The 23,158-nt window shown below is 45.2% G+C and overlaps 1 protein-coding gene across 6 annotated transcripts in view; it reads left to right on the top strand.

Annotated features, from left to right (window-relative positions):
• Positions 1–355: 355 nt before the first annotated feature.
• FAT1 (FAT atypical cadherin 1) overlaps positions 356–23,158 on the top strand; it is a 118,719-nt gene continuing 95,916 nt past the window's right edge. For 2 of the 6 annotated variants that reach the window (XR_013842221.1, XM_079989958.1), the window contains exons 1-2: positions 356–741; positions 9,005–12,294. Coding sequence is in view for 5 of the 6 variants with exons in the window: in XM_079989958.1 (XP_079846084.1) it covers positions 9,024–12,294 (3,271 nt within the window). In the remaining variant the exon portion in view is untranslated. Of the gene's footprint in view, positions 742–3,308; positions 3,366–9,004; positions 12,295–23,158 lie in introns of those variants that run through there. The other 4 variants (XM_079989956.1, XM_079989954.1, XM_079989957.1 and 1 more) reach the window with 3 other exon arrangements.

Genomic DNA, 23,158 nt, shown 5'->3' with positions numbered 1-23,158 from the left:
GTTCTGATCGCCAGGGTGGCCAGGCTTGCCTTGCGGAGCTGAATTCAGAGTAGCCCTCAGCACCAGGCAGAGCAGAGGAGAGCGGAGTATCTCCCTTCTCCGGAGCGCAATACAGTCGACGGGGCGGGAAGGAAAACCCGGTTTGCAGGCGCGCCCACCTCTCGCGCAGCGGAGGCGACGGAGAGGCGGGGAGCACCGTCCACCTTCTCCGGCTCAGGCGGCCGAGCAAGGAGCGCTCGGCTGCTGCCGTCACCGCCGCCGTCTGGCGGGAGAATCCCCCAGTCCAGCGGTGGGGAGCGGGAGTGGGCGGCGCTCCAGCGAAGAGGGAGGGCAGAAGAGGAGGCGGCGGCGGCGGCGAGAGGGAGTGAGTCAGTGAGCCGCTGCAGCCTGCGCTCTCCCCGGCGCTGCAACTCAAGACTACCTATATGCATACTCCTTGCCTGGACATGTCTTGACAAACTTGGATTTTTTCCCCTTCTCTCGCTTTCCTCTGACTCCCTCCCCACAACATACCAAGTTTTTAAACACCGGATGGGTTCAATCCGGCATGCAGCCACCTGGGATATGGAGACAGGCGCCAGATCTCCCGGGCGCTGCTGGAATACGCTGCTGCCGGGCAAAGTTGGCTTTCGATTTTGATGCATGCCTCGCTTGGGGACCCGAGTCCGCCGGAATGGACTGAAAGCAAAGCGGGACTGGCTTGAGGGACGAGACACACGTTGCACCCAGCTGGCCTGGTTGGTGAGTTGACGGTTCTTTCCCTCCCTTCGCTTCTTTCCGTAGACTGGCAAAGAGAGTGTTGGGCTACTTAATGCATTCAGAGGCTTCTGCGCAACTATAGTTTCGTGGTTGCAATTGATCTGGCAGTCCTGTCTCAATATTGCACGGATCAATAAACGCCCCCGCACTCTCCTGTTTCCCCCTCCCCCGCACTCTACCTTTCTAGGGCGAGAGAGACGTGGCTAGCTCGTGCAAAAGCCCGCGCCCTTCCGAACGCGATTTAAGTAGCCTTGTTGCAAAAAAAAATAATTCAAAAAAAATTGCTACCGGGGTTTTGCATTCCCCCTCCCCCCCCCCTTGTAAAGCGCAACTTGTTTTAGAAATGGTGCCTTTGGGAAGGAGAAGCAGGGAATCCGCTCGTTTGTATTGTGGCGCAGCGCCCTCCAGCCGCCGGTTAGGGACGCAGCAGCTCCGTTCGTAGCCTGGGTCCCGTCACAAGCTCAGCCAAGTTCAGCATTGTCCGGAGGAGACACGAGGGAACACGAGGAGGGCTCCCTATATGCATTGTCCTCTCGCTACTTTGGGTTTGTGTGTGTGTGTGTGTGTCCCTCCACCCGCCCTCGTACTGCTGGTTTCTCGGCGTAAGGTGAGCCTCGAGGGCGACCCGTCGTTTCTCCTTTCACTCCACATGCGGGGGGGGGGGGGGATGCGATTTATACGTCGAGCGTTTTTATAGCGCCTTGATCCTCGGACACATATTTAGCACTTTCCTCGAGGGGACAATTTTTAATGCAACCGGGAAGGGGGGGTGGGGTGGGGAAGAGAGAGAATCAAGAAAAATTGAGAGACTAGTGCGAAGTGAAGGCTGGGTTTGGGTGATCTGCCTTATCTCTTGTTCTCCCCCTCCCCGCTTTTTTGCTGCCTTTCCGTGGCAAAAAAAGGTAGTTTCCTTCCAAATAATTAAGTTTCTCGGGGGCGGAAGAGGAGCGTGGCGGAGAGCTGGGGGATTGGGGTGGCGGTGGCAAGTGTCTGATCACTATGACCCATGGGGCCGAGGTCCCTAGCCCGCCCATAAAATATTTGAGGGGGCCATCCCCCAAAAGTTGATGGGCATTGCCATTCAAATACTGTGGGTGTGTGCAATCATGCGGTCGATTATGTGAGGAGGGGCTTACCAGTTCCTCCAATATTTTATTCAAGTTGGCGCCAGGAACCAAGAGTGCCAGCCCAACTTACCGTAAATATTGGGGGGCAGGTAAGCCCCGCCCCACATAATCGATCACGCACGCCATTTGAATGGTAATACTCATCAACTTTGGGGGGACCTGGTGCCCTCAAATATTTTAGGGGGGCGAAGAAAGGACCCCAAGCCCATAGGAGTTGGTGCCTTCTTTCAGGTTTTGCCCCCCCCCCCCGTCTCACCCATTCCTTCTTTTCCTATTCTGACTCGGTTCGGAACAAGCTCCGATGGAGGAAAGAGTTTAGGAGCGCCGTATTGCTCTTCCGATCCACACTTGGACAAGCCCGTTTCCCCGAAAGGTTCATTCCGAAAGCGTCGTGGCGGTTTCACGTGTCATCATGCACTGCGACCCTCACACCCCACTTTAGAAACCTGACCGCTCTTATCTTTTATTGGATCGGTTCGGTTCTCAGCACTTCAGGGAAACCGGCCTAAGCCGTGTCTACTCGGGAGTAAGCCTATTGAGTCCAGTGGGATTTACCTTCGAGTAAACAGCGCCTTGATCGGCACCGATGCGCCACAGAAGAGAACGGGGACTAAGCTTGCACTTCAGAAACCGTTCACCTGATAGAAAGCTTCACTGCATTTGGTAGGATTCGAATCTGCGTAGGAATGATTAGGACTGTGCTGTAAATCACCTTAATCCCATTCGCTTCTACTTTGCAACTAGGTGATGGATGGCTTTCCAGTTTGGTTAGGTGAGGGGCTGGGCCCTGGCAGGAAAAAACAAGATCATTTTCTCCAGAGTAAGCGATTTACAAAGTGGGCTTGTGCATGTCTGCTCGAAAGTGAGGCTCGCTGGATGTGTCAAATGCGGGAATAGTATACACATTTACCTGGGAGGAAGCCCCATTGAACACAGTAGAGGGCTGGGTTAGCTAGAGGCTATTCCAGAGCGATTGGGGAACGGGAGGCCTGCGATTGCTCCGTTTGATAGCAGTTCGCCAACTCCTGTTGGTAGACAGCGGCAGTGCGCTTCTTCTCCACTTCCTATAGAAATTTACTGTGCCGACAGACATTGGTCGGTTCCGGGTATTCCCACTTCCAGGGAGTGCAGGTTGCCGATTTTCACATGCATGTATACAATCCTTTCAACAGAGCGAGCGATCTGCTGCTTGGTGGGTTTTTATTTATTTAATCCTCCTTGCCTTTGCAGAGTGCTTTCGAGACGTGCCATGAAATGATTACAGTTGTCTTGCTAGTATTGGCGTACAGTACTTTTTAAAATATTGAAACTCTGAAATAGAATCCGAAGCCCTCCCATTTTCCCTGAGTTTTCCCCTCCCCCAGGGGAGGGAGGGCAGCTGTCTCTGTTCCTATTGGAGAGCCCCATCTGGAGTCCGGTCTCTCCGAAACAAGGCAGCCATGCATCTAGGTCTCTCCTTGGAAATCCATACTCCTACGAGTAAGTAGCTAAAATCTCGAAACTGCCCTCCCTTTTTGTGTGTGTGAGATTCAAAGTGGAATTAGGAGCGGGTGGAGAAGATGAATGGAAATTCTTACTAGCGCTGAAGCCCAATTTCTACCCGCCCTTGCCAGCTAACAAACAGACCCATCTTGTGCTATGCAGAGCTAGGCGCGCATAAAGCTCTGTTTAGTTTTCGCAGGAGTTAACAGTACGGTGTGGCTCTGGAAGTGAAGTCCGTTGAAGTTGCTTTTGCGATCAGGGACTGGCTGTCGTTTGCGCTGCATCATAAACTGCTGCAATCCAAAATGCTTAGGGAGTGGGACTTGCTCATGAGTAAACCTGTTAAATAGTGTGCATGTGTCTGGCCGGATCCCGTTGGTTGAATGAGTGGAACTTGGTTGCAGTCGTATACCAATTTACCTGGGAATAAATCCCATTGAACCAAGTAGGAGTTACTTGCCTGGGCATGTATATAGGTGATACACTGTATCAGATACAGTATCATAGGATTGGGTGGCAAACTGATCATCGTTATTCTATGAACAATAACTACTTTTTTGGCCACCCAAGTTTTTTAAAACTTTATTTGCAGATGTCCATTCTGCTCTCTGGGGGATTTTTTTTTTTTTTTTTAAATAAGTTAGAAGGAACTCCTTTAATTCAAGATACGTAAGTGCATTCAAAGCTGTCCGGGCCTCCCAAGATGGTATTTTTGTCCTTCCCGTCTTTAATTTCTGGCTGGGTAATAAGGGGGATGCTGGGAATTGCGCTGCAGGGCGTAGCATGGGGCGCGCTTTGCAAGGCTGGAATTTTGCAGAATGTGGGGTTTGCTTAGCCCAGCTGTGCACGGAAGTGCTGGCGATTATTTGTTACGCTCTCCAAAGCGGAGTCGCTGGGAGGTTTGGGCGGTGGAGTGTTAAAAGCCCTGGAGGAGGTAAGATTTGGTTTGCGGAGGCTTCCTTTTTAGGGCTTGCGGCACAATGAGGCGAACTCTCGAGTAATTATAGGCTTGGGAACGCGATGAGACGTATTCAAGAGCAGATTGCAATAATTCTCTGCGGAAACCCGGGCGGTTGGAAACAACAAACTTTGAGAACGGAGTGTTGCTTTTTCTTTTAATTAAAAAGAAAGAAAGCATGAAAGATCCCTTGTTCTCGCTTTCTTGATTTATGACATCATCGACCTCATGAATTAAAAGCAGATCTTTGAGCCACCGAGGAAAGGATTAACTAGAGAGTGTTAATTAACAGGACAGAGAGACCAAACGTCCTTACTCACGAGTAAGCCCCACTGAGATTTTTGGGGGTGGGTGGGTGTTGAGATGTGTTGCTTGGAAAGCTCGATCCTGTGCACGTTCAATGGGTCTTACTCCCAGGTAAACGTGTCTCCCAGCCCTTGCTTCAAAGTGATTTCCTCTGAATTGCACCGGGACCCACTTCGGAGCCAACGCGGCCCGATCCGAAGCTGTTCCTCGGTGCGAATACGTTTCAAGTGAGATTTACTCCCGATGAAGCCTTCCCGGCTCCTTTCTGCGTTTGCTCTCGGCTCTTTCCCAGCTTGATTTGCTCCTTTCCTTAGAAAAGGGGAGTGGGAAAGAAAGAAAGAAAGAAAGTGGTGGCGTTTGATCTGCAGGGTTATAATCACTCCGGAGCCAGATGGTGGCGAGGCGCGGAGCCGCTGAAAAGTGTGGTTTTGGTTTTCATGCCAGAGAAATTAGTTCCGGAGGCGGTTTGTGGCGGCTGCCCCTGCTTTTGGCGGAGGAATCCGGGGACGAGAGAGAGAGAGAGAGAGAGAGAGAGAGAGAGCCGCTCCGGAGAAAGGAGACCGGCGAGGGACGGAGGGGAAAGAAAGAAAGCAAGCGCGAGCTCGCGAGGAGACGCTGCCCGACTGCTGGCCATGCCGGACGGGGAGCTCCAGGTCCCTCGGGTGGTGAAGCGGATTCCCCCTCGGGCAAGGCAGCGCTGAGCGGCGAGGAACAGGGCGCCTGCTCGCCCTTGCCCGGGGGAGAAACTTCGTGGGAAGAAAGTTGTTGGAGCGCCTTCTTCCCCGCCTGAGGCGCCGCGGAGGAGAAACTCGGGAGACAGGGCGCACTGGAGAAGTTGGAGCCGGACTTGAGGCAGGTAGCGACGGGCGGCGTTGTGAGGTGGCGGCGCTTGGTGCCTTGGTTTCTTCTTCCCCTCCTCCTTGTTGTCCCTAGAGAGTCGTCCCCCTCCCCCAGCGGAGGTGGGATGGCTGGGGAGGGGGGTGGACTCGACGTGAGGCGACTAGCAAGTGGGGCGCGAGGGGCAGCGCGGAGCTATTGTGCTGCTGCTGCTGCTGCTGCTGCTGCTGCCGTGAGCTGGTCAGGGCAATACCAAGGGGGGCGGGGGGGGTTGACTTGCCCAATCTGCTCTCTTCTAAACTCCCCAGGATAGGTTACTATAATATCTTGTTGCTGTGTTATCTTGGCTTTTGTGTAGCCCTTAATGTTGGGAGGACAGAGCACAATCCAGCCAGAACAGGGGGATTCCAGCAAAAGTGCCAACTTCAATAACATATTTTTTTTTGGGGGGGGGCCCACATAGTCGATCCCACGAGTTTGAATGGCAATGCTCATTAACTTTCAGGAGCTCTCAGATTTTTTTTGGGGGGGGGCAGAGGGACCTCAGCCCCTAGGAGTTCGCTCCTATGGATTATAGGGTCTTTGTCTTTGATTTCGGGACAGCCTAAGTTACAGCTGCTCCAACACCAGGGAGAAGGAGTCCTCCTTCTATTTTCACAAGTTTTTCATAGTTGGAAGGGACTCTTGAGGTCAAACCACCTGCAATGCAGGAGTATGCAGGTGGCCCTATGAGGATTGAACCTGCGACCTTTCCATTACCAGCACCACATTCTTACCATTTGAGCCAACTGTGGCTTTTGATAAAACAGTACTATCTTTCCCTCCGCTCATTGTCCCCAGAACCCATTTATTACCTGGCTGAGCTGATGAAAAATGGGAGAACATGAAGAGTAATTATCTCTTTCCTTATTAGCAGACAGTGGAAGGGAGAGAATAGTTAACTATGGACTGAGGTTGTGATTTTTCTTCTTAGGACTCCCAGAATTGTCTGGAGGGGGAGGGCAAAGCTTGATTTACTTTCCTATCAGTAGAAGGTGTGCGTAAGTTCTCTCTCTGTGTTATGGTTTTAATGGCAGTGTGTATACTCTTTACCAAGTGTAGGGTATTGTGAATCATCCCCCACCCCCCAGCCCCGGAAATACCTTGGGTGTAACTCCCATTGCAGTTCCACATTTAATTCCCATCAGTTTCAGCAGGAAAGCTAAGCCCAGGCTTATCCGTGCAATTCTATTTATTTATTAAAATATTTGTAGACTGCTTACCCTCCAAAAAATTCAAAGCGCTATACAAAAAAAAAAAAAAAAGCGCCATACAATGCCAACACCAAGAACAGCATAAAATACAGTTCAGGCTTGCAGTGTCCAGTAAAATACAATAAATTAATCAGCTTATTTATTCAGATCATTGGCATTTACTCCTTGCAAACTATCCCCCCCCCCCCATGATTAAGGAAATAAACCCTGCTGGATCAGTCTAATATCCTCTCTTGACAAGCATACTCCAACTGTGGCCAACCAAATTCCACTGGGACATCAGTGGGACTTCAAAGTGCTCAACTTTGCCTGAGTGGTGGCCTTGATCTTTCTTTTCTTTTCTTTTTTGTTGGCAGTTTCTGCAGTAGCTTGACCCTCATACTCTTTTTCAAGGATAAATACCAGAGTTGTTCAGAGAGGAGGAACTCAAAAGTAATTATTGTAGGCTACAATCTTAAAACACACTTTCTAGAGAGTAATCCCCACTGAATACAGTGGGACTTTCTTCCAAGTAAACTTTAATAGGATTTTGCTTTTGCCTCATGTTTTGATAAAATACAAAATAACCTGCACATTATGGTAATGCAGCCAACAAAAGGATTATTATGGTCTTCTTTCTACAGTTAAGTGTATGTGCAATCTTGAGTAAAGCTTCAGTGATCTAAACCCGCCTATGCTTTCAGGTTCAGAATTGAGCAGTTTGCAAGTGGTAGTCATGTGCTTTGTTGAATAAGTGATGGTTGGAATAAACAGTTTGGCACATGCAATTTTATAAAAAGTTGAAATGGTTATTTATCATAGAGGAATGGTTTATTTCTTCTTGTTGAGTTCTTCGATGATAACTGCACTCAGGATTTTAGTGAACTACTGCAATATCATGGGTTGTATCCAATGCTGCCTGAATCACCTTCCACTTGTGCAGTGGGACTGCCCCATCCTCTTCTCTTCCTGTGCACCACAACAATCTGTTGCAGAGGGTCCCCCAACCCTCTGGAGCAAACTTTTAGGGTGCTCTGGGGCCTGCAGAGAAGAGGAGGTGGATGATTTGTTGCACAAGCAGAAGTCCGTTGCGTGCAATCCCATGTATTAGGGTTAATCCTAGCACTTCCTAGAGTTTCTGTTGTTGGTCACATAACATTAAGTGCAATTAAGCATGTTGGGAAGCTAGTATGATGAACAGCTTCTGGCATCTCTCTTTTCTGAATTGTTCAAGAGCAGAACTGGAACATTGATTCAGTTTCTTCCCATCTTTCTAAAAAAATACTTGGGCAAATCACTTTATTTTAAAGCATTTTATAATCTGCTTAATATTTTAAAAACTCATGTGGGTTTGTAGCCTTTGGTAAAGGGTAAAGTAGGTAAAAAGAAGACTTAATTTCTTCTGTAGTATATTTTTGCTTTCCAGTGAATAGTAGCTCAGAGTTGAATGACCTGCCTTTACTTTCCCAATTAGAATCATAGCCATTAGAAAGACAGAAAGTACAGGTGTAAAGGCACTACAGCTCTTATTATAGTGGTATTCGGGTGGCATTACTGCAGTTGTTTCCCCTCCCTCTTCCTGTGGGACAGAAAAGGGCAGGTAAGATAGTTGGGCGTTTCTTTCTCTTATCTCAGAAATAGTGCTGCATCATTCTGCCTGATCAAAGGAGTGCTGTGGTGCTTTTGCCCAAGAGAGGCAATCGGCTCTATATGATTGAATTTAACCACTCCTTTCTTGGGTTGGCAAGAATACAGAGGAAGATCATTGCAACTACAGTGGTACCTCAGGTTAAGTACGCAATTCGTTCCGGAGGTCTGTTCTCAACCTGAAACTGTTCTTAACCTGAAGCACCACTTTAGCTAATAGGGCCTCCTGCTGCTGTCATGCCGCCGGAGCACGATTTCTATTCTCATCCTGAAGCAAAGTTCTTAACCCAAGGTACTGTTTCTGGGTTAGCGGAGTCTGTAACCTGAAGCGTATGTAACCTGAAGCGTATGTAACCTGAAGTACCACTGTATTAGGAGACAACTGTTATTTAGCCTAGGGAAGTAGCACTAGGTATTGTTTTCAGGGAAATCCCTTGAATTGTAAACTCAGCTTTCAATTTCAGATTTTGATTTATTGATTTGTAGAGAATACATTCGTTGTGACTGATAGCATTCTTTCTTGGGCAGAGTTCCTTACGTCAAGCGAGGGCCTTGCATGGTGGTTCCTTTTCAACAAGTCTATGGGGAGTGAGTAGCAAACTTTCCATAATAGTTTGGAAAACCCTGATTGATATTCTTTTTTGTTTTTGTTTCAGGTTTTTGGAACTTGCCTCCATGGAGAGCCATTTGACCATGTTGCTGCTGCTCCTTTTGCTGCTTGTGCAGCATTTTGGAAACTGTGAAGGGAACCCAAGATTGCATCACACGTCGCCAATGCAGTTTACCCAAACTCATTACAATGCCACGGTGTATGAAAACTCTGCAGCCAAGACTTACGTTGGACATCCGGTGAAAATGGGCATTTATATCACGAACTTGCTGTGGGATATAAAATACAAAATAATTTCTGGGGATAACGAGAACTTGTTCAAAGCGGAAGAGTATCTATTGGGAGATTTTTGCTTTTTACGAATACGGACCAAGGGAGGGAACACAGCTATACTTAACAGGGAAGTCAAAGACCATTACGTGTTAACTGTCAAAGCAATAGAGAAGAGCACAAATATGGAAGCTCGTACAAGAGTCCGAGTGCAAGTGTTGGATACAAATGACTTACGGCCTTTGTTTTCTCCAACTTCTTACAGTGTTTCATTGCCTGAGAATACAGCAATAAGGACGAGCATTGCCAGAGTTAGCGCAACAGATGCAGATATTGGAACCAATGGAGAGTTTTATTACAGTTTTAAAGAGAGGACAGATATGTTTGCTATACATCCAACCAGCGGCATAATAGTCCTGACTGGCAGACTTGACTATTCAGAGACAAACGTTTATGAAATGGAAATCCTTGCTGTGGATCGTGGGATGAAATTGTATGGCAGTAGTGGCATCAGCAGCATGGCAAGGTTGACTGTTCATATAGAACAGGCAAATGAGTATGCTCCGGTTATCACAGCCCTTACGTTGGCTCCTTCAGAGCTTGACAAGGATCCATCATATGCAATCGTAACAGTTGAGGACAGGGATCACGGTTCAAATGGAGAGGTAGCGTCTTTGAGCATTGTGGCGGGTGACCCTCTTCAGCAGTTTAAAACTGTGAGGACTTTTCCAGGAGGAAAAGAATATAAAATAAAAGCTGTTGGCAGTATCGATTGGGAGAGCCAACTGTTTGGCTATAATCTAACTCTGCAAGCTAAAGATAAAGGAAATCCTCCCAAATTTTCTCCTGTCAAAGTGATTCATGTGGCATCCCCAAAATTTAGATCGGGACCAGTCCAGTTTGAAAGAGCTGTTTACAGGGCAGAAATAAGTGAATTTGCCCCTCCAAACACTCCTGTGGTTATGGTAAAAACTCTGCCTACTTATTCCCATTTGAGATACGTGTTTAGAAACGCACCAAGCAAAATCAGATTCCACTTGAATCCTTATACTGGCCTTGTTAGTACTTTAGATCCCATAAATGCACAGCGTGCATCCCATATTGAATTTGACATTATGACAAGTGACAGAAAAGCCTCTGCAACAGTATCAATTAAAGTTATAGATATGAATACTCATTCCCCTGAATTTACCCAGACTTCTTATAAAGCTTCGTTTGATGAGAATGTTCCTATAGGTACAAGTGTCACGAGTGTGAATGCAAAAGATCTTGATGAAGGTGAGAATGGCTATGTGACATACAGTATTGCAAATATAAGCCCTGTTCCTTTTGTAATAAACCACTTTACTGGTGTTATCAGTACCTCGGAAAACTTGGATTATGAATTAATGCCAAGAATCTATAAATTGAGAATTCGAGCTTCTGACTGGGGCACACCATATCGCCGAGAAGTTGAAGTCCCTGTTACTATAGCTTTAAATAATTTGAATGATAACACTCCACTGTTTGAGAAAATAAATTGTGAGGGAACAATCCCCAGGGAACTTGTTGTTGGAGAACAAATAACAACTGTGTCTGCTATTGATGCTGATGAGCTGCAGCTGGTACAATACCAAATTGAATCTGGAAATGAATTAGATTTATTTAGTTTAAATCCAAACTCTGGGGTGCTTTCCTTGAAGCAATCATTAGGAGATGGCTTGGGTGCAAAAGCAACTTTTCATAGCTTGAGAATAACAGCCACAGATGGAGAAAATTTATCAGCCCCATTATATATTAACATTACTGTCATTGCCAGCCGCAAACCAGTATACTTAGAATGTGAAGAGACTGGTGTCGCCAAAATGCTGGCGGAGAAACTTCTGCAGGCAAATAAGCTGCATGGTCGTGGTGAAGCTGACGATGTGTTTTTTGACACTTACTCTGTGAATCTGCATGCGCCTCAGTTTGGAAATAGCCTTCCCAAAAGCATTGAGGTAAAAGAAGATCAACTCATCGGTTCCAGCATCATACATTTGAATGCTAGTGATCTAGATACTGGTTTCAATGGAAAGCTTGTCTATGCTATCTCTGGAGGTAATAACGATAGCAGCTTTATCATTGGTATGGAGACGGGAATTCTAAAAATCCTTTCTGCCCTTGACCGAGAAGTAAAAGATAAATATACATTGAATATTACTGTTTATGATCTTGGGATACCACAAAAGTCTGACTGGCGTCTTTTAGATATCAAGGTTCTAGATGCCAATGACAATTGTCCAGAATTCTTACAGGATAGATATTTTGTGGACGTGACCGAAAACATGAACCTAAATACAGAAATCATTCAAATAGAAGCCATAGACAAAGACTTGGGGACTAATGGGGAAGTGAGATACTCTCTTCTTACAGATACTGACACTTTTGCCATTGATAGCGTGACGGGTATTGTGAAAGTTGTGGGGCCTCTGGATCGTGAAGAGCAACCTGTGTATTTTCTGAAAATAGAGGCCAGGGACCAAGCTAAAGAGGAAGCACAGTTATCTTCAACCGTTCTGCTGAAGGTGTCTTTAGAAGATGTGAACGACAATCCTCCGAAATTTATTCCATCCAATTACCGTGTGAAAATTCGAGAAGACCTTCCCGAAGGAACAATCATCACATGGCTAGAAGCCCATGATCCTGACTTGGGCCAGTCAAGCCAAGTGCGGTATAGCCTTTTAGATGGTGGGGATGGAAGTTTTGATGTAGATAAACTTAGTGGAGCAATTCGTGTTGTACAGAGGCTGGATTTTGAGAGAAAACAAGTTTATAATCTGACGGTACGGGCCAAAGACAAAGGCAAACCAGTATCATTGTCGTCTACCTGTTACATTGAGATTGAAGTAGTTGATGTAAACGAAAACCTTCACCCTCCACGCTTTCCCAGCTTTGTGGATAAAGGTTTTATAAGCGAAGATGTTCCCATTGGTACTTCAGTGATGACTCTGTCAGCTTATGATGAGGATACAGGAAGAGATGGTGAGATCAGATACTCAATAAGGGATGGATCTGGTGTTGGAATTTTCAAAATAGATGAAGAAACAGGTAAGAACTTGTTACATTCTTCTGGTTTTTATGCAACCTATAACATTGCTTTCAAAATAAGACCTTGAGTTAAATATCCTTGAAACAAACAATAATTTATTTGTGTGCAGCGCATCATAGTGTTTGAAGGCTCTGAAATCAGTGAACGGTGTTTCATTTTTGTTTGCTACTTTAGTTTTTGTGTGAGGGTGGGGCTGGGCCAAGGCAGAAAGGAGCAGTGCTGGAAATACAGAAGACAACGTCATCCCTTGTGCAGGTTCCTATATTCCCATACTTTGGTGCAATATTTAATCGACTTTCTGGGGTGTAAGCTCCACTTCCTTCTCAGTTGACTTGGGTTGCACTGTCAGTCCCGGGAACTGCCTATAGGCATTGTCCATAAGAAGGAGCCTTTATTGGAATATTTCTAAAGATACTTTCTTTTATAAGGTTAAAAAGTAGCAGCATGCAAAATGTATACAGTGCAACAAAGATGCAAGGCCCAACTGTATGAATGAAGTGGTGTAAACAAGGCAGCATGTTTTAGTAGTCAGATTTACACAGTTGTGTAGGAAAGGTATGAAGTACCTGGGAAACCCAATCTGAATTAGATTTTTTTCCTGCTGAAAAATCTCCTGGGGTGGGAGATCTCTTTCATCCTGCATTGTCTCACAGGCAGCCTTCCATATCCTGCATGTTGGTGATGGGCCGAGCCAAAGGGAAAAAGGGGGCAGAGCAACAAATATAAATATTACTTTTGTACAGTAAGGTGCATTTCAGGAGCCATGTACCAGTCAAAGGTTTCTATATTGCTGAACCCATCTGTCCATCTAGTCAAGAGAATTTAGAACTTAGGAGGCAATTATTGCCTGGGAGTAGACAGCATTGAGCACTATTAGATTTACTTTAGGGTAAGTATGCAGCAAATCCATTTGTTTTTAAGAGAGGTCTGCAAACCACCTTTCCAGTTAAAATTCACTCCGTGACTACCCTGCACAATACACAAAATGCCCTCAAAATCAAAATAGTCAATATTTACTAATTTTGAGGTGCTGAACACGCAAATGACAATAAAATGTGTCACTTTGCTCCTGTTTAGGAGATACAAAAATAGTAATGTGTAAACAACTGACTCCGCATTGAGTGCATAATTTCATTTGGCAACGCTGTATTCTTCTAAGACAAACATTTAATATATTTAGGTGCCAGGGACAATGTTTCTCTTCAGGCAAAAACATTTCTCTTCAGCCAGGAGTTTGGCTGATTAACATTTTATGACTTTTTAAACGTGTTTGTGGTAGAGAGTTATTGGGCTGTTTTTGTTTCATTATGTATTTTGTATTCTCGTTTTGTATTTTTTTTCTGTTGTGAACCACCCTGGGATCTTCAGGTCTACAAATTGAATAAATTATCATCATCATTACCCAATGCAAGATGAATGGACAACTAGGAACATTGCCAGGTCACATGATTCCTGGAGCTCACTGCCAATTTAGTACAAATGGAACCTGCAGCAAAACATTGCTGTTGATTCCCTGTTGGAAGTGTTTTTGTCTCTTTTTCTTTCAACCCTTTCTCTTTGTATTTTTTAAAATTTATTATTACATTTATAGCCCAACTTTCCTCTGAGGAGGTCAAAGGGACATGCATAGTTCTCTGCCTCTCCATTTTATACTCATGCCCGGTGAGGTACATGGATTAGGCTGAGAGACCGTGACTGGCCCGAGGTCACCCAGTTAGCTTCACAAGTGGCCATTTTGAACCCTGGTCTCCCAGATATTAAAGCAACACTCCAACCTGAAGGTTTCAAAGGACAGGTAGACTAATATAGACAGTGGTGCTTGAAGATAGCCTGGATCCTGCTTCTTTATTTTGATGGTGAGATAACGAAAGTGGATGAGGCTTAAATCTGAGTTGGTATGCATAGGATGGCCCTGTTAGTCCCCAACTGACAAAAGTACAGTGGTACCTCGGATTAAGCACTTAATTCGTTCTGGAGGTCTGTTCTTAACCTGAAACTGTTCTTAACCGGAAGCACCACTTTAGCTAATGGGGCCTCCTGCTGCTGCTGCACCGCCGCTGCATGATTTCTGTTCTCATTCTGAAGCAAAGTTCTTAACCTGAGGTAGTATTTCTGGGTTAGTGGAGTCTGTAACCTGAAAGATATGTAACCTGAAGCGTATGTAACCCGAGGTGCCACTATATGCTGGACTATAATCCTAGAATTCTATATTGGATGCATAGGGTCTGTTTAGCATGCTTTTTAACAAAGTGTCATGAATAAATTGGATCAGAAGCCTAAGACGTCCCCGTGGACGTAACAGCCACACGATTCTTTAATAATTCGGTTTTGTTTCCAAATGGAAGATGGGCTGCTCTTAAATAAATACTCAGTTTGCTTTTTGATGAGAGAATGTGCTGAGGGCGGCAGTGCTCCTCCTTAAAGATCCTGCTGGAAAACCCTCATAGGGATTGGCAAATAGGATCTCAACATGAAAGCTTGGGGTTCTTCTATTCCTCTCTTTCTGGCTGCTTGAAAGTTAGCATTGTTTGGCAGTGACCCCTATTGACTGGGTCATAGCCTGGTCTGATGAAAACAGTCCAGCCCAGGAGAAAACTGAGATTTACTGACCTTGGGTGTGAAACAGTTGCATTTCGACTGGAGATTTCCTTGTAAATGAGAATCAGTCCATTCAGTGAAGTACGCATGGAGGTGAATTTTTTTTTTAAAAGGTCTGTGTCTTTTCCTTGAAAAACATTTGACAAGCAAAAGGAGTCTTGAAAGGAAATAATTGTCAAAAGCTGTGGAAGGTGGTTCTTGTTATATTGCTGCTGGTACAGCTGTCATATTGCAGATGAATTTCCTATTGAAACATCTGCTTAGCTTTTGAAGTATAGATTAAGGTCAGTGAGGGGAGGTGGGAATGATAGCATAATAACGTTTACTCTTTTTCTTTCAAGATTTTACATGTATGATTTGGAAACCTTTTGAAAAGGGATAGACATAGGCCAACAAGGCTTGGCATTCTTCCACTTTTATGTGGCAACCTGTAGCACTCAAATTCTGGAATCCTGTTTTTTCAAGTAGCCTTAATACCAATCAAGAGTCCTGGTTTCTGTCACATGCATAATTCGATGTATATTGCTGACAGTTAAACTTAGAATCTGAATTGCTTCCGCACTCCTGTACCTGCAAGATGTCGCAGCATCTTGTGAAAGAATTAAGAATGTCACTATAGAACTGTAGAGTTGGAGGGACCCTGAGGGTCATCTAGTCCAACCCCTGCAATGCAGGAATCTCAGCTAAAGCATCCATGCCAGAAGGCCATCCAGCCTCTGCTTAAAAACCTCCAAGGAAGGAGAGTCCATAACCTCCCGAGGGAGTCCATTCCACTGTCTAATTTGAATTAGAAATTCAGATAATATTGTTGCAATCCACCCTAATCCCTGAGCACTGTGATATTCCAGAGGTTCCAGGGCTTCACCTAGGGTCTACAGTGGTACCTCAGGTTATATACGCTTCAGGTTACATACGCTTCAGGTTACAGACTCCGCTAACCCAGAAATAGTGCTTCAGGTTAAGAACTTTGCTTCAGGTTGAGAACAGAAATCGTGCTCCGGCGGCGCGGTGGCAGCTGCAGGAGGCCCCATTAGCTAAAGTGGTGCTTCAGGTTAAGAACAATTTCAGGTTAAGTACAGACCTCTGGAACGAATTAAGTACTTAACCAGAGGTACCACTGTATTTCCTTTTGGAAATGAGGCACAGTGTTGAGTTTATGGTTTATTTACACCAGTGATGGCCAAACTTGGTCCTCCAGCTGTTTTGGGACTACAACTCCCATCATCCCTAGCTAACAGGACCACTGGTCAGGGATGATGGGAATTGTAGTCCCAAAACAGCTGGCCATCACTGATTTATACATATATATAAGCTGAGCCTGTGATGAAGGGGTTCACAGCATCAACACCCCAAAAGCGTCTTGTTGCTTCTATACCCATAGCCTTTGATTCAAACAGACATCAAACATCATGTGCTGTATTTCTGGCTTTTCAGTTTGCTGCCTCTTTGCTTAGTGATGTCACACACTCTAAACTCTGCCATTATTTGTACAAGTCATTTGATGTTTTGTTCTTTTACTGGCCCATCAGCTGGGAGGCTAGCTTGTCTTAGTTAGCTTTTAACACTTCCTAGATCCAGGGATTAGAATGACCTAGTACTCAGTTTAACATCCAGAAGCTTGATTAAATTCTAACACTTGCTGATTCTCGGGATTATGGTAGTCTTCCACCCACAAACTCATAATAATATAACTGGTGGCTATTTAATATACTGTTTTGCTCAACATCTAGGAGGGAAGACAGAAAATGCTGAATATATGGAGATAAGGAACAAAAGCAATGCTCTCAAGTTAGTTTATCAAATTGTTAAATAATATTATTAAAAGTATCTGGACTCCTTTCTACATAGAGTTCAACATGGGGAAACTACTCCAAATCTATCCTAAAAACAACAGGCCCACACAACTGAAATGTACAATTACAGAATCACACAGTCACATTTAAAATACTATCATACCTTGGAACCCAAATGCCTTGCAAGTCGAACGTTTTGGCTTCCGAATGCCCCAAACCTGGAAGTGAGTGTTCTGGTTTGCAAACGTTCTTTGGAACCCGAACGTCCGACGGGGCTTCTGGGGCTTCTGATTGTCTGCAGGAGTTTCTTGCAGCCAATCAGAAGCCACTGTTTGGTTTCCAAACATTTTGGAAGTGGAATGGACTTCTGGAACGAATTCTGTTCGACTTCCAAGGTACGACTGCATCTGCTTATGCTAGCAGTTCCAGTCTCTTAAGATATTAAAGAGATGAAGTTATGGAGTCGGTGCCTCAACACAGAAAGGTGTGCTAATCCTCTCTCCTCAACCACAGGGGCAATGCTGAGCAAAGCATGAAGCTTCAGGTGCCTCAAATGAAGGCATGTGCAGAATAATGTGCTTTTGAATGCTCGCCTGATTTTTGCTTTTAAGCTAGAAACCAGCACTTTGCATTTAGAAGCAAAATGTCAGCCAGGCCAGTTGATCCAAAACTGAAGAGTGGCTGAATTTTTGTACCAGTTGATGCTTTCAAACCCTTTTCAAAGGAATCTGCCACCGCAAAGAGCATTTCAATAATTTGGGGCTGAGGTTACCAATCAATGGGAACAATGACAAGCCAGCTTACCAACGAAGGCAAAGAGAGTCTTCTCCCAGCCACCTGCACCACCTGTGAATCCAGAAGCAGTGTAGGATTCTGGAGGTCCTTCCCCATGTATACCATATGTTTCTTCCAGCAAACATACAAACTATGAACAATGTATGTGTCTTTAAACCAGTCTGATTTATCACTGTGTGTATGTGTGTGGAAGAGGCATCATCCATGCTTTGCATCAAGGAAGGAACTTGTGATCCTCCAGATGTTCTTCAATCCTAGCTCCTATCAGCCCCAGCCAACGTGGCAATTGGTGAGGAATGATGGGAGTTGTAGTCCTGCATATTCTGGAGGGTTCCCAGTCACTGATTTACATGTTTCTTGGAGATAATTAGTTTTACATACTTCAGACACATTTGCTTCACAAATTGGAGCTTTTGTACGTACTGTTGGAATATGAGTACAACGCAACTGCTAACTGGCAGCTCGGTATTTACATCACAAGATGTGGCTAGCTGTGGGAAAGAATGTTCCCGGAAGTTCACAGGATTCACAAGGCTTTGTTCTGTGTGTAATATGAGACCTTCCTGTTGCATATGTGAAGGAAGTCTGGGTCTCTTGCTTGGAGGAGACTGAACTGATCGGACATGTTTTTTGTAGAGTTGTGCAGTCAGAAATAAACAAGATGTAAAAGACTTTCTGACTATCTTCTTTCTCCTGCTGGTATGCAAGGAAGAAGGGGGTGTGCATCTTCCCGGCTGGGAGATGTTGCCTATCAAGATCTTCCTGGACTGCGGGAATGTCAGCCAGAGTCGATCACCGGTAAACAAGCCCCGGGAGCAGGGAGAGAGGCCAGCCTCTCCCGAGGGGGCATGTTTTCCAACACGTACCTCAAATGGCGGCATCTTAGTGTATTGTGTTATTGGACTTCAGAGTCCATCATAGGTTGGTTGGTTGGTTGGTTGGTTGTTTTTTTAAGTCAGTAAGTGTTTAAGGACAAATAATTAAAATCCATGTGCAAGGAAAGGGGACTTAACACCTGATCATTTTTCTGTGCAAAGATTATACATTGTGTACATGCTCGCTTGTGAGGTGGCGCACACAAGCATTTGATTGATAAAATAACAATGGCTTGAAGGCTGGAACAGCTTCCTGATGCCTATACCTGGGTCACAATGAACACTTGGAGCTTGCTGCACAATGAGGTGTGCATTCTTTTTTTCTATAGAGAGGTTATCTACATTAAAGTAAAAGGTCAGATATGAAGTGGGCTATGATCTCTTTAAAAAGCAAAGAATTTTTAGCTTCGGGATCAAGTATCTCACAGCCTTTGCTTGCAGTGAAGCTGGAACATGCTCTGCTTTACCTTTGGTCAAAAGTTAAAAGGGGTCCCATGACTCGCTTCGTATTATGTGAGAACAGCAGGCATTTCCATTTAGAACTTCTGCTTGCCTTTAATATTCTTTCTTTTTATGTTAAAATTGGCATGTCTTGTCAGACTTACTCTTGCAGACAGGAATTTAGCAACTGTTTAACTAATTGGGTGTGTTCCATAGCCCTGGGGACTGTTCCCTCACCTTTCTCGGGTAGTTTAAGAATCCATTCTCCCCGTTTCCCCCCCCCTCCACCTTGTCTGTCTCCCCACTATTTCTTTTGGTGTGAGTGCTGTAAGGGAGGAAAATACAAAGATGATTAACACAAAGGCTATCTGAAAGCTTCAGCAAGTGTTGCAGTTGAATTAAAGTTCATATTTCTTTCTTGTTACTCAGTGCCTGCTTCTCAGTGAGCAGAAAAGGAGGAACAGGGAGTGGCATCATGGGGAGGTACAGGCAACAACCGATTTGCATGGATGTTATGCTCCTGAATCCTGCACGTGTCAGTGGAGCAGGCATAAGCCTGCTCTGGCCACTTCCAGGTTGGTGTGATATGCACATGCGCAGTCATGCATCAGTTGGATGTGCGTAAGTTGGTCGTTGCCTGTACAACAATATGTGCTGAGTAATGATGTCCTGGTACAATTCGCCTCACTCCCAAATTTTTGGCTCCTAATAGTAGATGAGTAGTGCTTAGTAACCAGGCATGCATTGAACCCTTACTGAGAAGGCAAATTCTGTATGCCGGAGCAATGTCATGCTGATGCCTTTATCTTTGTATCTAAATCAGCACAGATGGCAGGCTAGTGCTGCAAGTGGCCTTGTGCCACTGCAGTGTGTACTCAAAAAAGCTAAACAATGGTTCTTTCACATCATGGAGCAGAGCTATGTGTCTCCTGCACCAGCTGCCAGTGAGCTAATGGGCTCAATGCAAGGTGTCAGTACTAGAATGGATGCAAAGCCCTAAATGGCTTGAGACCCAAGGAGCTTTAAAAGCACCGTTTCCCCAATATCAACCACTTGCAACTGGCTCTGTTGATGGTGCTGCCATTGGGGGTTGGCAGGGCCTTTTTGTTGGTGGGTTCATGTTGGGGGAGTGCCTTGTCATGAGTCCCTGTCAACCAGGCAACATCCAATGGCAGCACCACAGTGTCTCCCTCATTATTAACTTACAGGTGAAATTCAGAAACATGTTTACCCCAGGTATTTGAAGATACTGTTCCTGGCAAAACTGACATTATATTCCCTGTAAAAGAAGGCAAATGCTTATTTGTTTTCAGAGGTTTTAATTGCATTGTATTATTGATGACGCCCAGGGCTCCTTTGGGATGAAGGCTGGGAAATAAATTTAGTGAATAAATTATTGGTGCGGAACCTGTGGCCTTTCAGGTGTTGCAGAAGTTCAACTTTTAGTGGCCCAGCTGGCATGGTCCATGGAGGGAGATGGTGGGAGTTGCAGTCTAGCAACTCTTTCAGAGCCACAGGCACTGAGCAGCATTTGAATCCCTAGCTTGCTGACCAATTGAGCCTCCAAACAGCAGGTGAGGTGATAACCCTGTGTCTGGATTGCAGCACCTCAGGTCGCAGATCATGTGCTTAAATGTTTCTCCATAGCAACAACAAAAAGAAAAGCATGGTGGAAGCTAGAAACCTTCCTCCCAATATCTAATTTGCTATACGAACAGGTTAATATTTTAACGCGCAGACACAGTCGTATCAGGAGTGTAGACTAAAGTGGTAGAATTGAGAAATAGGTTTACCTCCTCATTCAATGAAGCAGAAACACAGCGCTTAGTTAAACTGGAACTCCCTCCTCCAGGAGACAGTGATGGGACCAACTTGGATGGCTTTAAAAGATGGAACCAATTCATGGTGGAGAGGGCTATCTCTGGCCATCTGCTATGATGGCTATGCCCTCCCTCCACAGTTGGAGGCAACAGTGCTTCCAATTACCACTTGCTGAATGCCACAGATGGGGAAAGGGCTCTTGTGCTCATGTTCTGCTTTCTGGTTTCCCACAGGCATCTGGTTGGCCACTGTGAGAACAGGACTCTGGACTATATAGGTAACTGGCCTGGTCCAGCAGGCTCTTCTCATGTTCTCACCTTCTGTTGGAGAGAACTAAGCCTAACATGCAACAAACAGACACCACCCATTGCCTAGAATGATGCTTGAAGTTGATCGGTTTCTACCATTCTGTAGAACTTCACAAGCCCTTTTTCTCTTCGGTCTGATGTACATTTTATACTATCCACTACCTGGTCACATCCTCATTCTGTGACTTTTCACTCCACTTCAAGAAAAAAGATTCCACCTAAACATTAGGAAGAACTTCCTGACAGTAAGAGCTGTTCGACAGTGGAATTTGCTGCCAAGGAGTGTGGTGGAGTCTCCTTCTTTGGAGGTCTTTAAGCAGAGGCTTGACAACCATATGTTAGGAGTGCTCTGATGGTGTTTGCTGCTTGGCAGGGGGTTGGACTCGATGGCCCTTGTGGTCTCTTCCAACTCTATGATTCTATGATTCTATTCTATTCTAAAACTATTAGTGCTGGTTTGTCCAGATCTCATTCCTCTCCAGCCCCACAGTGCATCTTATTCTGATGTGTAAACAAGAGAAGCATACTATGGCAGCCAGTGCTAGGCATTAGAGTGGACACTTGGGTTGTGAACGTGATCCGTGTGGGAAGCACGTTTGCAACCTGCAGCATTCACAACCCGCAGTGCCGTGTGTGTTCATGCGCGGGTCGCAATTCGGTGCTTCTGCGCATGCACAAAGTGCGATTTAGCGCTTCTGCGCAAGCGCCGAAACCCGGAAGTAACCAGTTCCGGTACTTCTGGGTTTGGTGCGGTGCACAACCTGAAATCACGTAACCCAAAGCATCTGTAACCCAAGGTATGACTGTACACTAGGGAAGTTATGTGTGGAAAATCACAATGATAAAGAAACAGGGGACCAAATGCTGTCACATGTGTCCCAGCAATTAACTTTGGCTTGGGGAAATCGGTATACAGTAGCAGTGAGCTTCCCACCCCCACCCTATCCTCTTTTTGGCTGGGGTCCTAATCTGCTGTGCTGTGAAAAATTTGGTCTGGAATTTTCTGCTTGGTCCAAGAGCAAATGGCCTTGTCGTGCCCGTCATGTATTGTTAAAAAAGCAGACTGCGTGAAAGTGACGGCAGATAAAAGCGGAATGTGTGTACTGATTATGTCTGTATAATTTTTGGTGCAGCAGCGGTGTCCTTCTCCTTTGCCTTACTCGCACAAAAGATTAGTAGCAACCGTAGTTCAGCTCTTTTCATCTATTGTCTCAGAAGCATGGCATTTCCATTGTGGCTAATTTTGAAGTACAAGGACACATGAAGAGGAGAACTTCCAGAACACATACCTTGCTGCATGGATTTCTTTTCTTGTGTAGTACTATGTTGAAATCCTTTGTCAGGTGGAAGTGGTGGGGAGTAAGGGAGCAGTTGCCTGCACTTAAATGGATGCGAGGTTTTTGTTCTCCTTTTTTACTGACCTGAGCAGTTAATGATCAACAACTGTTATGCCACTTGGGTTAGGAATGTTGATTGCTTTTGGGGGGGGGGAATTATATGGGCAATTATATAAGCAGAAGGTTTGGTAATTCACTGTGAAATTAGGTTGCATAGTGTGATAGTTAAGATATGGCCTTCAAATATTATTTACATTTTTATTGGTAATTAGGAATAGCTGCAAAAGGCGTATTGGGTTAGCTTTTTACCAGTTTTAGCAATGGTTTACTGAATAACGTTCTTAGTTTTGCTTTGTAAAAATGCAGCTGTTGCTATGGGTTTCTTACCATGCACAACATTTTCTGCATTGAGAAGGAAGCAGATCCATAAAGGCTTAGAAACAGAATGTCATATTTCATAGAGCTGGGTTATAGAGAGAGAGACCCAAGATGTCTTTGGCCACCATGTTTCTACAAGCTACATGCTAAAAACTCAAAATAAAAAGGTAAAGGGACCCCTGACCATTAGGTCCACTCGTGGCTGACTCTGGGGTTGCGGCACTCATCTCACTTTATTGGCCGAGGGAGCCGGCGTACAGCTTCCGGGTCATGTGGCCAGCATGACTATGCCGTTTCTGGCGAACCAGAGCACCGCACGAATACGCCGTTTACCTTCCCATCAGAGTGGTACCTATTTAGTTTAGACATCTGGTGGCTGCCTTTGCATGTCATGGTAAACCATGGCTTAGCAAACACAGGTGAATTACTCCTGCTTTGCTCTTTGTTGCCCCTCCTGGGAGGAAACAAACCACAATCCTTGATTTAGAGCTGTGTCCATCACATCATTGCAGTTTGT

The sequence above is a fragment of the Podarcis cretensis genome (assembly GCF_951804945.1).
Source record: "Podarcis cretensis genome assembly, chromosome: 9".
NCBI lineage: Eukaryota > Metazoa > Chordata > Lepidosauria > Squamata > Lacertidae > Podarcis > Podarcis cretensis.
The sequence above is the reverse complement of the archived record's forward strand: the minus strand, read 5'-3'. Positions and strand labels throughout refer to the sequence as shown.